Genomic DNA, 13,067 nt, shown 5'->3' with positions numbered 1-13,067 from the left:
CTCCCATTTTCAACCATATCTCTATGGACATTTCCACTACAGCTGGGAAAGCATTATGGGAATGGCTGAAGGCTCCTTTATTTTTCAGCACCACAGAGCTTAACAAGGCGTCTACAAATGTTTTACTAGTTGGAAATAATCCATACAGAATACAATTCGAAAAGTGGAATCCACAGCTGTAGCCACCATCCAAGGCCTACAAATTGTGCCAGAAACCTACCGTGGCTGCTAGTGGTGATGCAGAGTTCAAAGTGCATTCGTCTTTTCAGTATCATTTGAAAGGGGCTGTAATGACTAAGCTGAAACGATGCAAACGCCACCAATGTAAAATTAAATATACGCCATGGTAGTTTAGTTATTTTATTTTGCTCTTGCAAGCAGCCATAGAACAGGGCTGTGGAAGAATAAATAAATTAAAGCACAGAGTGCAGCAGTTTATACAAGCACAACATTGAAATGCCTTTTGTTTGCAGTAACTGAATGTGCTTTATTATTGCACCTGATTCAATGTTCAAGAAGTAGCCAGATCAAATGAATGTAGATCAAATAGCTCCCCTTTGGCCAAAGAGATTCTGTAAATACACTCTTGGCCAACCCAGCCACAAATAATAAAATGTAGAAAAAAAATATAATAATGTACAGTAACACAGGCAGTCTGTGCTTAGTTTCAGTCTGTTCCAAAATACTTTTGTCCAAAATGTGTTGGTGCAACAGGATGAACTTCTGTCGTTAAAATTGTGATCTCAGGAAACTCCTGGATGATGGATTTGGCACCTTTTGAGGAAGAAGAGAGAGAATAATTTACACTCCAACAGTATTTTAGCCCTATACATGGAGAACTTTAAAAGCAGATGAAGAGGGGTTTGTTTCCTCTGCAGAAAAGCTTTAACAATTGTGTATGGTCCTAATGAACAAGGTGGGTAGAGACTACTGTGAGTTAAACCAGCATTTCCCTGAGCTCATATGAGAGTTGTGCTAGTCTTAATTACAGAAAAACCCAAAAGATCACCACTTCTGAAAAGTGGAGAGCAAGTTTCATTTCTGAAAAATGATTATAAAATCAACTTTCAGAAGTAGATGGCTGTACTATTGCCAGTCACAGTTTTGTAAGAAGATTTATACCATTCTGATTGTTGACATTTGGTGAATGAATACTTTTTGCTCCTCTCCATGTACAGAAGATTTGCATTGCTCTGTAGCACATGGATGCTTTCTGTGCCATGTGATGCCTAGCTCCAAGTATAATTCACCTTTGCAGTTCTGCTGCATGCGACAGTAGGCCTGCTATATTTCCCTAAATTTCTGGGTGGTCCTCACAGAACATTATAACTTCCCCATCATCCCACTCCCCTTCAAAGAGAAACCAGAATTTATTCTTAAGGCCTCAGAACTCAGCACCAGCCAAGTAAGATGAGACCAGAATCCTTTTGTGTCAATCTGTGCTGTGACGGTCATCAACTTGGTGAGGCATGTACCATGGAAGATGAAGCAATAACCACCAACTGAACTGCGACCTTTTATGCGGCAGTATATAACACCTTTTGCTCATTTTTGTACCTAAAATGTTACCCATTTCTTCTAAGTTGCCTTTTCTCCCTGTTCATCTATCAAGTGGACATTTATACAACTCAACTGAGATCTCCTAACTTGAAGTACTGTGGACAGTTCTCCATTATGAATGAACCAGGTTCTTTTAACTTACCATGGGGTGTGGAGAATAGGCTTAGCAGGATTATGACACTTGGTTGAACACCGTGTTCTATGAGAACTTTTACAGCTTCGATTACGGTATTGCCAGTGCCTGGAGGGAAGAAGTGAGTAATTTTTCTATCAAAAAAGAAGATCTTCATGATTCATTGAGGATGAGTTGCACTGCAAGCACAAAGGTGCTACTGAAAGGGCATCGCTCTGCTATCAATACTAGCTGTAAGCATATGGACAGCATATACTGTCCTATTCCTCTCAAGCACTTCATCTCTGCACAACGCTCTATCTTAATGTGTGACTGTCAGTCCAGTGAAGTTAATGGGCTTGAGACCACTCCCTAAGACAAGAAATTTATTTGAAACAGGAAGATGGCAGCCCAGGGCTTCCTGTGAAGGCCCAGACTCCAATCTTAGAGAATTTCTTTCATCCTCACCACCAACTCCTTGTTAGCATTACTTAGGTTTAATTTTAAAATAAAATATCAAATACTACATTTCACGCTTTTAAGTAATTATAGGGTTAAATGTCCTTTGTTTAAAAGGAAGCATTAATATTAGAGGTGTACCGTAGATTGGTCCATATCATATCGGGACCGATAAAAGGAAAATTGATGTTATCAACCACTGGCTTTTTTTCGTTAATGTGGCTGATAAATGTTGTGTGCAGCCGCATCATGCAGATGGCCAGGAGTGCAGCCGGGCAGCTTGGAGAGCTGCATTGGGCTGGTAAGTCTGGGGCAGAGGAAGAGGCATGCAGGGGGGCAGATTGAGGCCCCCGCAGTGAGGGAGGGAGTGGGGCTAGGGAAGAGGCAGGTGATGCACAGCTTGGGTGGGGTGTGGCACGGAGCTGCAAGCAGCTCGTCTTGGGGGCACAGGGAGAGAGGCAGCGCCCGGACACTGCATACACCCCCAGGAGAGGCCTGGGGGTCCATGTCCCTCCCAGATCCAGGGAATGCAAGGTGAAGGTTGGGCTGCCCATTAGGAGCCAGGGGCAGCGCTGGGCTCTTCCTAGTGGGTGGGGCCTGGACTGGAGCTGCACTCGGGGCAGGGGGGACAAGCAGTGGCAGCACTGGGGATGGGGACCTATGGGGGGACCCAGCGCTGCCACTCCATGCCCCAAGCACAGCCCCAGTCCAGCCCCCACCCACCAGGAAGAGCCCAACGCTGCTCCCAGCCCCAAGCAGGCAGCTTGCCCTCACCCCCGCCCCATGCACAGAGCTGGGAGGCACATGCCTCCCCTGAGGATGTACACAGTGGTGGAGAGCTGCCCCCTGCCTTCGGGACGAGCCCCCTGCGGCTCTGTCCCACACTCTGCCTCATCTGTACAGCTCCTGCCCCTGCCCCATCCCCAGTCCTACTCCCACTTCTTCCCTTGTCACAGGGGGCGTCGATCTGCCCCTCCCCCATGCCCGCTGCCCCACACAGACTTACTAGCCAGACGCTGCTCTCCAAGATGCTGTGCTTGCATGCTCACAGTCAGATTGGTATCGGCCGATATGGTTTATTAATTGGCCAAACAAATCTTTATCGGTGCACCCCTAATCAATATCCGTAATAGCATGCACAAATAGAAATTGGAAGTTTTTATACTTATTTACACATTATAGATGTATTAACCACAAACTCTAATGCTTCCCTATGCCACCATCACACAGTTACTCCAGTGATTTGCTCCACATTTATTTTACCTCATTAGATCCGCTGCCTCAACATGTGCATTTTGAAGACAATGCCTGATCAGCTAATGCAGTTTTACTACAGTATATTCTAGAAGAGCTTGATAAATTTTCTGCTGTGTTGCCCAAAGCAAACCAAAAACCTAATAATAGCCACCAAAATTCAGGAAATAACTATTTTTACACAGCATGCCCACAAGTCACAAACAAGAGTTAACCCTAAACATCCTTTAAGACACTTACTTAATATTGGATACATGAGAAGAACTTTTCTCCTGTAGATGTCTGGTGGGAACTTTGCATAGTACACTTTGGCTCTCTGAGTCTCCTCATCACTCTGGATCAGGATTTTTCCTATGCGGATGGACCTGCAGCAGTCCCGTAAACCTTGCTCCATTGCCTCTCCTCCAATTGACAGAAAGAAAGAATTTGTCACAAACTAATGAAGGTGTCAGTGCAAACTATCATTAAACGGAGACTCCAACAAGGAATAATAATAATAATAATCCCCCCTATTTTAGATTATTAAAACTACTTCAGATTATTAACTTCCAAGTTTTCCTTCTGCTCCATTCAGTGTCACTGATTCCCAGGCACTAACACTAAGCTGTTTTTTTTCAGGTGGAAGGGAAACTTTAAATCCAAAAAGGCAAAAGTGAAAAACAACTTCACACAAACATTTTTAATAATTCCTAATGGGTTTGAAGAGCTCCTTTCAGCTCGGAGGAAATTCACCTGCACCATCATTTTGACGTATGGATAGGATGAGAAATACTGGATCTACTGGATGTTACATCTTTAGAGACAGTCTTAAAATTATTGCTATCAGGGATCTAAGGGAGTTGCAGAAGGTTATTTTATCTACCATTCTCCCAAACCAGCACAATTCAGCTACATGGAATATTGTCTTTGTGGAGTAAAAATTAATTAACAGAGCGCTCTAAAAGGAAGACAGGCCTTGCCTCACTTGACTGCCCCTCAGAAGCCTCTTTTCCCTCTAAAAAGTTGCCACTGGAAATATATGGGAAACTACTTCTCTCCTAAAGGATTAATACAACACATTGGTTGACATTAGTAGATGTGGCTTTGTCAGGAATGGGACACACTTCAGCAGTATGGAGTATGGCAACTGGATGACTTGGGTGAACCTGTGCTTCTCATAGAAGACGGGTGATTGCTGCTCTTAAAATGAGAGTGGCGAGAGGCCTGAAGGAGAACTGTACACATTCACATGCTCAGAAACTAAAGAATCACAGCCTACCGCTTCTCATTATGCTGACTCCACAGTTTCCCTTTTCAAACTTTACACCTTCGTACTTGTACCCTGTGGGGGAAAGAAACAGAACTGATGGTGAGTGCACATTATTGTTCCCTTTCATCCCACTTCCATGCCCTTTCACGACAGAACTTACTAAGATATCTGTAGGACTGAAGCTGACATCCCTCCAATTGCACGGTGCAAAGGGAGTCACAAATGTATACTGTACTGTGTGAAAAAGTGGCATGGTGCAGTCTGACAGATCCTACAGATCCTTTCAGAAAAGGAACGGGAGAAGCAGCACACACTTGCATTGGCAAAGGGTTTGTTTAAAAAAAACAAACAGAGCATAAAAACGGGGTTTAGGAGAGAGCCTTCCCTTCTGTGGAACATTAGTTTCAGAACTCATGTACAGGCAACCTCCGCTTAATGCTGTTTCGCATAGTGCTATTTTGCTATAACGCTCATTTTAAATTGATACCTGATTTCACTCAGCACTCAGCAAGTTCTGTTATAATTCTTGCCGTTGCCATCTTGGGTCATTAAAAACACTTGAGGTCACCATCTTGGATCGTCAAACACTTTCGGTTTCACTTAATGCTCGTTTTGCTAAACACTCAGAAACCAATTAAGAGTGCTAAGCGGTGGTTGCCTGCATCTTTGTTTACTTCAAGTGAAAGAGGCCATACAAAATATGGCTAAATAGTATCTCAATTAGAAGCCAGGTAGCACTCCAGTGCTGTGGACAGAGGAGTTATACCAAAAATATGGCAAGCTGGAGTTATGTTTTGTGATCATCTAAAGAAAAAAATTAAAAGAAAGCTACTCTGCATGTGAACAAGGCCTGGGTAGCAGTCCTAGAAGCTGAAATCTTACTTGTTCATAGAACAGCACCAATGCCAAGGCTTGCTCACCTCCATTCCCTGCCCTCCTACACCCATTGTGCTTTAGCACTAATTCAGAGTCTGGCAGGAAGTTTTTGTCTACCTGTCTTTGAAAAAGCAGGGAAGTTTTGTGCAGTATTTTTGGAACTATCACATGCCCCTAAGGTTACCCATGTGCTATTAGCCTACTAGACTGAAAGAAAAAAGAAGCTTTTTATTGGTAAACATCCCCAGGCCCCATCCAAGGTAGGCACCATTTACTCTTCCCATGGCTAAGCCTAGGATCAAAATAGATTCAAGGGTAAGGGTAAAGGTCAGTAGAACTGGCTGGACTGAGACCTGCTCTATGTTATGTATCTTTGGGTGAAAGACTGAACTATGTTTTGGAAAAGCTGTTTGAGTGGCTTTAACCATCTCAGTGGTCACAGGTCCTGAAAGGAAAAGGATGTACATGTGTGAAAGCACACTGGGATTGTTGTGTCAACATGACTGGGACACAGAGACTGCAGCCCAGCAATTTAGTCTAAAAATGGGTGCTACTTTGTGGCCCAGCCACAGGAAGGTGCAGGGAGCCAGGAACATCACCAGAGTGGTATACTTGAGAGGGACTGACAAGTTGAAGGCATGTTTCACCCTGTAACCATGATGCCAGCCCAGTAAGGAACCTTTATGTTAATACTGCCTGCAGCATGAAGCACAACAACTTCATTTCATGGAAACACCCAATAGCCAAACTATTCCGACTGTCAACTGACTTGGATCAGGCTGGACTCCAGTGTCGTGGCAGTGAGAGAAAGCACTTCTTTTAAACAGGTAAGAGCAGCTTCCCCAAACTAGCTCATGTTACACTGATCTTCAACCTGAGCCTCTTTCTTCTTGGAACCTGATCTTTGCATTTGGTGGGAGCAGGCCACAATTATTCCACATGTTCTCTCTCATGGGTAACGCATACAAAGTCCTTTAACTTCTTACTCCTCTGTCATCACACCCAGCTGGGCTCTAGCTGTGGGTGACACAGACAGAATTAAGCAGGTCTTGCACAATTCTCTGCTAAGTATTTTTCCCTTAATAGGCATGTGAAATGTCACTGGCTTGATTTTCTTCCTCATAATGGTAAGGGTAAGTGACTTTATGATACACTTGGATTGGTAAATTTTCATAATGATTTTACAATCCCAATTTAAACCCTTAAGAAGACAGGGAAACCATAATTCTGTAGGTTGATCTGAATATTAAACTGCTTCAGCCTCTCACAAGGATTTCAGATTCTGCTTTACATTTAATAAGCAGTTTCCAGTGCCAACCCAACCAGATGGGGAACATGCTCCCATAAGTTACCTGTCGGAGTGGTCACCGTGCATTCTGTGTATGGCAGCTGATTCAGTCCTTCTTCAACCACAAGTCTGATCTATAGGACCAGAGAAATCTATCAGTTTATAATGATTTCTTACCCATCACCGTAAACTTCTAAATGCTAATACTTTTCCTAGCATAGGCTGAACATACCACTGAGGTGTTTTTTTTCCTCACCCGGTTCTTTTCATATCTGCTTTTCTATTCAGCAGCCATGGGGTGGGCTGTCCAGAACAGCAGCAGGAACTTCAGTAATATAAACACACAGCAAGTCACTCAGTAGAGAAATGTCACCCTCACCACTTTTCTTTGACACCTGTCAGCTGTCATTATTATGGGATGCTCTGCAAAGCACTTGCACTTTCAAGCTGTAGAGATGGCCCAGTTTCAGCAGGGACATCCCTATGGGAGACCGTTAAGTTACACATCTCCTCAGCATCGGCTGACCTGAAAACCTCCAGCTCTCCCACGGTGACAGCCCTGCATCTATACCCCAGGCAAAGTTATCTGAATGTATTAATCTGACCCTGGGATGATTTCCCATGAAAGAAGCTCTGGGTATTAAAAATTTAGAAAATTCTCTCTACTAGTGAGCCAGAGATTCAAAGGCCAGAATGCTTAAAGAAAAATGCTGCCAAGCAAGGATGAAGCTTATTAAGCAAAAGTCACTGTATAATGGCAGAAATGAGGTAGTGTATCCTGGGAATAAGCAAGATTATTTCGCGTTATTAGGTAAATTCAAGGTTTCAGGACTTAAAAACTGAGACCCTTTCTCATTTGAAAACAAGACAAAACCTAATGGAAGGCTCTTTCCTGTCCTTCGCCTTTCTTTCTGTCCTTCACATACAACTGGGATAGGCTGGGGCATCTCTTAGCTCACCTAAATCAAGAAGCCGCTGCTTAAATGTAGGCACTTGAGACAGTGGACAGAAAAGGAGAAAGAAGTTAGCACACACGGCTCAGGTACGGCAGGTTTGGAAGATGCAGTGAAATGCCAATTTCCTGTTGACTGGATGAGCCCCACTCATTCAGCCAGAGCCTTAGTTATACTTTATAAGTTTGAAGTAAATATTTACCAGCTCTGAGTGCTGGATAATCATGTGTCATCTATCATTTGTGTTATAAACATTTCTGGAAATCTGCCTCTACTACCCTAGGTCCCTTCTCCCACCAGCACCTTTGCAGTGGAAGTTTGTTTCTCATGGGGAAACAAACGACTTGGAAGGAAAAAATTGTATCACTACTGATGTATCAGAATTTAAATCCCTCCTTAAGACACAGTCTTGCTTTGACACCAGAGGCCTCTGCCAGCAGCTGATGCTGGGCAGGTAAAAAGTTGAACTGTGTTCCCATCTCGCCTGTGCAACAATGTGCGCTTCATCACCCACCAATCCCACCCATCTACTTTATTTCATCCATCTGTTGTCTCTTGTCATTAAAAGCAAGAGCACAGGATGTTTGGGCAGTGCAAAACATCCCGCAAATCTAGGCCTGGTTTCTGCATAGCATCTTCTGAGAAGGACAGACCAACTGCCTTCCCAACAAACACCAGGGCTGTTGTATGACCAGGGGGCAGAGGCATTCCTGTGAACAGAAGCTCTGTGTCTGTAAAACTGATGGTCAGGCAGCACTAAGCTCCCATGCTGTGTGCCCGAGTTTGGCTCACTGCCTGGGTGCTACAGCCTCGAGCAGTTAGGGAGCAGTCAGTGCTTCCCTCACACACACAGCACTTCCATGAAGATGGGGGAGGCTACAGGAGTGAGAACATTAACTTTAGGGAACTGCAGTGCCATTAATTTGAGGTTAATTAAGAGCTGTCCTTGCACTGCCAAAACCGTTGTTTCTCTCCTTTCAATTACCTTACTGGGGAGGTATATCTCTTTAAAAATAAGGCATGATGGGAACCCCCAACAGTGCAAGAAAAGCAGCCTTAACAGAAGGTGCTCAGTGTGGAAGGAGCCCTGGTAGCAAACAGATCTGAAGTGAAGACCTGGGGAATAATTGCTGTTAATGTTCACAATGGCTTGTGCTGGCGCGCTCTCAGCTGGACGGCATTTGAATTTGCTAGTATTAGGAAACTGGGCTTTTATTTATTGTTTGCATATCTTGAGTCTGTGCATTTTCTGACTGAGAATCTGGTAACCCAGACAAACAGGAACACTCTGCAATGCAGTTGACCTACAATTTCCTCTTTCACAGGCTGCCTGCATTTTTCATGATTTGTCCTTATCTGTTTTAGTAACTGGCAAGAACACTCCTTCAAACAAACGTTTTTTGCTGACAACCCTGATGTCAGACTAAGATGCTCAGGCAAGGACCTTACCTTCATGTTCTATAAAGCACTATCTACAATCAGGGCACTCCAAAAAATAACTGATCCAGCTGTTAGATGAGAACAATCAGACCTCTGACTCCAATAACATCATTAGTGGGCAGTGAAGGTATCAGAAACAAAACAATACTTGTAAGGTGCATGTGGGTGAACAGGCCAAGTTGTAAAGTTAGTAGAAGGGCCGCCACAGCTCCTCAAACCATAGAGCTGTCTGGCTAAGCAGGTTGGGGTCAGACTGAGATTTAGATAGGAGTCACTAAGGAAACCCTTGAACTGTGAGAACTTGTATTGACAAACAAATGCACCCATGGTTAAGACAAGGCCTAGGAAAAAATGTCTTTCCATAAATTAACTAGCATAAAGCAAAGCCCTTGGAAAGATTTCACAGATTTCATAGACATTAGGGCTGGAAGGGACCTCGGGAGATTATCGAGTCCAGCCCCCTGCCCAAAGGGCAGGAAGTCAGCTGGGGTCATAGGATCCCAGCACGATAAGCATCCAATTTGCTCTTGAAGGTGTTCAGTGTAGGTGCTTGAACCACCTCCGATGGCAAGCTGTTCCAGACCTCGGGGGCTCGGACAGTAAAGAAATTCTTCCTTATGTCCAGCCTGAAATGGTCTTGTAGTAGTTTATGACCGTTCGACTTCGTCATCCCTTGGCAGATAAGGTAGTGTGTAGTCTCAGCACATTAACCAATGGAGGTAAAGCCTTAACCTCCCAAATGCATTTATTGTGATCTGCTAATACATGTTATCACTACACAGTGCCTTGTCTCTGCTAGAATTGTTCTGTGCCAGCTGCCATATAGTTTTGGCCACTAATGTGGTGCCCAGCTGTGCTATAGGAACACTGTGTCAGGAGCTGTTTAGTCTTCTGGATGAGACACTATGTGGCTGTCCAAGCTATAAAAAAAAATGCTGTGGTCTTTTCATGAGGATATAGGTGTTATTCACACTAAAACTAGCTTAACTACATCCTGCTCATATATGTTTCCATAGGATTCTGAGTAGTTTCCAATGCTCCTCTCTCCTGTCTTAGTGATGTGTGCTGTTAAAACCGCAGCTGCATTCCACAGGTGGCTGAAGGTTATCTGAAATCATCTGGGACAAAAGGCTCCATGTAACAAAGAGCAGTAGTGCCTAGTCAGATCATTAATATCAGACAGCAACTTATGTTATAGGGAAGCACGCTGCTGCCACTCCATGAATGGTCCAGCTTGAAAGACCTACTTAACACAAGTGTCAAAGTGCAGCAGCAACAAGAAATTCTCCACCTACCAGACGATCAGCAGAAAATACGAAGTCCCCTCTACTGGCTGTCCTGAAAAAGAAAACAAATGCTATTTTAAACTGGTGAACAACTTGCAGACAAAATGAACAGTTACTTGTAACACATTAATTCAAACTCAGTACATTTTACACACAATTTATAGCAGGAGACTTTCCCCACAGCTAACCTGCTTTTAGGTAAAGCATGTCTAACTGAAGTCTCTTTTTAATGGAGGAGATCAGCACCTGGAGAGAGCAAGGCCACAGCAGGGTTTGTCACTTGAAACTGTCTAACTGTGCAGCACTTTGTAGGAAGCAGTTAGAATATCTACACTAAAGCAGGCTGCTAAGTAGCCTTTGCATGGAAAAACGTGACCTTGCTTTAATTCCATCCTCGTTCCAATTAATCATACACATTATAAGCTCTGAGTTCAACATCCTTCTCCAACAGTCAATAGAAAAAAAATCACCAAATGGGATAGCACAGTAACCCTGAAAATGCCCAAATGGTCCACTGTAATCATGTGGGCATACGTTTCAGTTCTACTAATCATGGTGGGCACATTCTCATTTAAAGAAAAGGCCCCAATACAGTAACTCACCATTTCCTTCTTTGAATTCCTATAAAGAAACTGGCACTAAACCTCACATATTTCCAATATTTTAACTGAGTCTGCATGTACAAAAGCCAGGATACTTGATTATTTATTCCCAGGGCAACTAATAATTTGGCCATGTTAAACTAATTGTTCAAAGGGACTGTGTTGGGTCATTTAATTTCATTTCCCATATTTTATGCTAATCTAAAAGTATTTAATATATACAGTGCTTATATTTTGTCTTACATGTTGACAACAACAAATTAGCAACTTCCTGGTGTTCTGGCATTAAAAGGGAACCTGGATATTTTGGATACATTATCTCATGGGCTTCTTGCTAATTACTGTGATCTTACAACCACCTTGTTTTTTTAAAGGTAAGTTTTATATTAGAATTCGCTTGGTTCTCAGTGGTATTTAATGATCAAGAAGGAGGGGACAGAATGCACAGGTGACATTTCTAAGTTGTTCCATATGATGGTATTTTAGAGGCTTTAGCGAAGCAAGGCAAATAGGTGGCATGACAGGTTAAAACCAGTCCTGACATTCAAAGTGATGCACACTCAAAGAGAATAATATAAACTATTCATATTCATACCATTTAGTAAGTTTTAAATTAACTATATCAATTGGGAGGGAGAAGAAAAGAGAATCATCACTGTATACAGCCTCATAAAGAAACTAGCTCAATGTGCAGCATGTAGTCAAAAAGAAAAAAAAGAAAGAAAAAGCGAAAGCCAGCAAGGTATGAGTAACAAGATAAAGAATAGCACTGAAAATGTGTTGATTCATTGGGAAAACTGTGTTCAGGTCTAATAAACCATTGTCAGAAAAAACAGGGCAGACTGAGAATGAGTGTGCAGATGGTAAGGAATTTTTTTAGGGCTGCAGAAAAAGTGTGAAGAGACTGTAACAGTTTACCTTAGAGCACCATAATGCAAATATACAGAACACTGAATGGCCTACAGAAGGCTAGCAGAAGAATGAGTAACACCATTCCCAAATGAAAACCAAAGAAATATCCAAGGAAGGGGTAAACTCAAACTTGGTGGTAACAAGTCATCTTGTGGCCAAAGGCTTAATGGGATTCCATATAGATCAGTTACTTATGGATAACAATACCCAGCTCTGTAATAAACTCCAAATGAGTTTTTGAAGGGATAGGAACTCTTCTGTGTTAGGACATAAGGCAATCGCTAGTTCTCAGAGCTAAAAGCAGCCTTTCTTGGTGGCATTTCCCTCATAAAAGCTTAGTACAAGATATTTCCACCGTCCTCAGTAGTGTCTGGTGCTGGTTACAATTGATGACTACACAGATGGTTGTTCTGACTTAGTATGGCAATTCCTACATTACTTTTTCCCCTGCTGCCATGTGAAAGGCATTCAAGAAGAAACTTACTATTTGATAGTGCTATGGAATCAAACTGAAAATAATTCTTCAGTTTAATCCTCCTGTCAAGAAATGTAGGTGTTAACTGGTACCTGCTATTATAATTTTCACACCTCTCTCTCTCTCTCCCATTTACTTTTTTTAAAGATGCCTAACCCTTTAAGAGCATTGTAGTTGTAGATAAACACTGCAGAGGAAGTCTGAACAAGGCTGAAATAAGTCATAAAAGTATTGTTTACGAAATATTCCTTTTTTAAAATATGCTTTGGGTCTAAGCTGTTATGTATTCAAGGAATAGTGCCTGCTGAGGGGAGATCAGTTATCAAGGCACTAGTCACGGCCTCCTTGGCATGAGACGCAGAGCTAATGCACCCAGCAGTTTTTTGTTTTAAGTGCCTGCGCTGCTGCAAGTGGAATGTGCATGGGATGCCACCCTCCTTCCAAGCAATGAAGTCATCTTGCTGATGAGTTATGCACTGTTGAGTCATCCCACTCGGTATAGCAGTTGAGAGCATATGCCCTGCTGCTTCACTGTCTTCCATTCTACATTGTTCACTGCACCTCCTCTGGGGAATAAAAAGCTTCAGCAGAATACAATAAA

At 42.8% G+C, this 13,067-nt stretch overlaps 1 protein-coding gene across 1 annotated transcript; it reads right to left on the bottom strand.

The window, feature by feature from the left end:
• Positions 1–347: 347 nt before the first annotated feature.
• On the bottom strand, positions 348–10,603 carry UPRT (uracil phosphoribosyltransferase homolog; the record flags this gene model as incomplete). The annotated part of the gene is made up of 6 exons (XM_019540461.1): positions 348–774; positions 1,703–1,801; positions 3,626–3,787; positions 4,644–4,706; positions 6,863–6,932; positions 10,487–10,603. Coding segments are annotated over 6 exons (618 nt in total), but the record flags the coding sequence as incomplete, so codon positions are not given.
• Positions 10,604–13,067: the final 2,464 nt, after the last annotated feature.

This window comes from Crocodylus porosus, unplaced genomic scaffold, assembly GCF_001723895.1.
Source record: "Crocodylus porosus isolate Cpor-Errol unplaced genomic scaffold, CroPor_comp1, whole genome shotgun sequence".
NCBI classification, from domain to species: Eukaryota; Metazoa; Chordata; order Crocodylia; family Crocodylidae; genus Crocodylus; species Crocodylus porosus.
The sequence above is the reverse complement of the archived record's forward strand: the minus strand, read 5'-3'. Positions and strand labels throughout refer to the sequence as shown.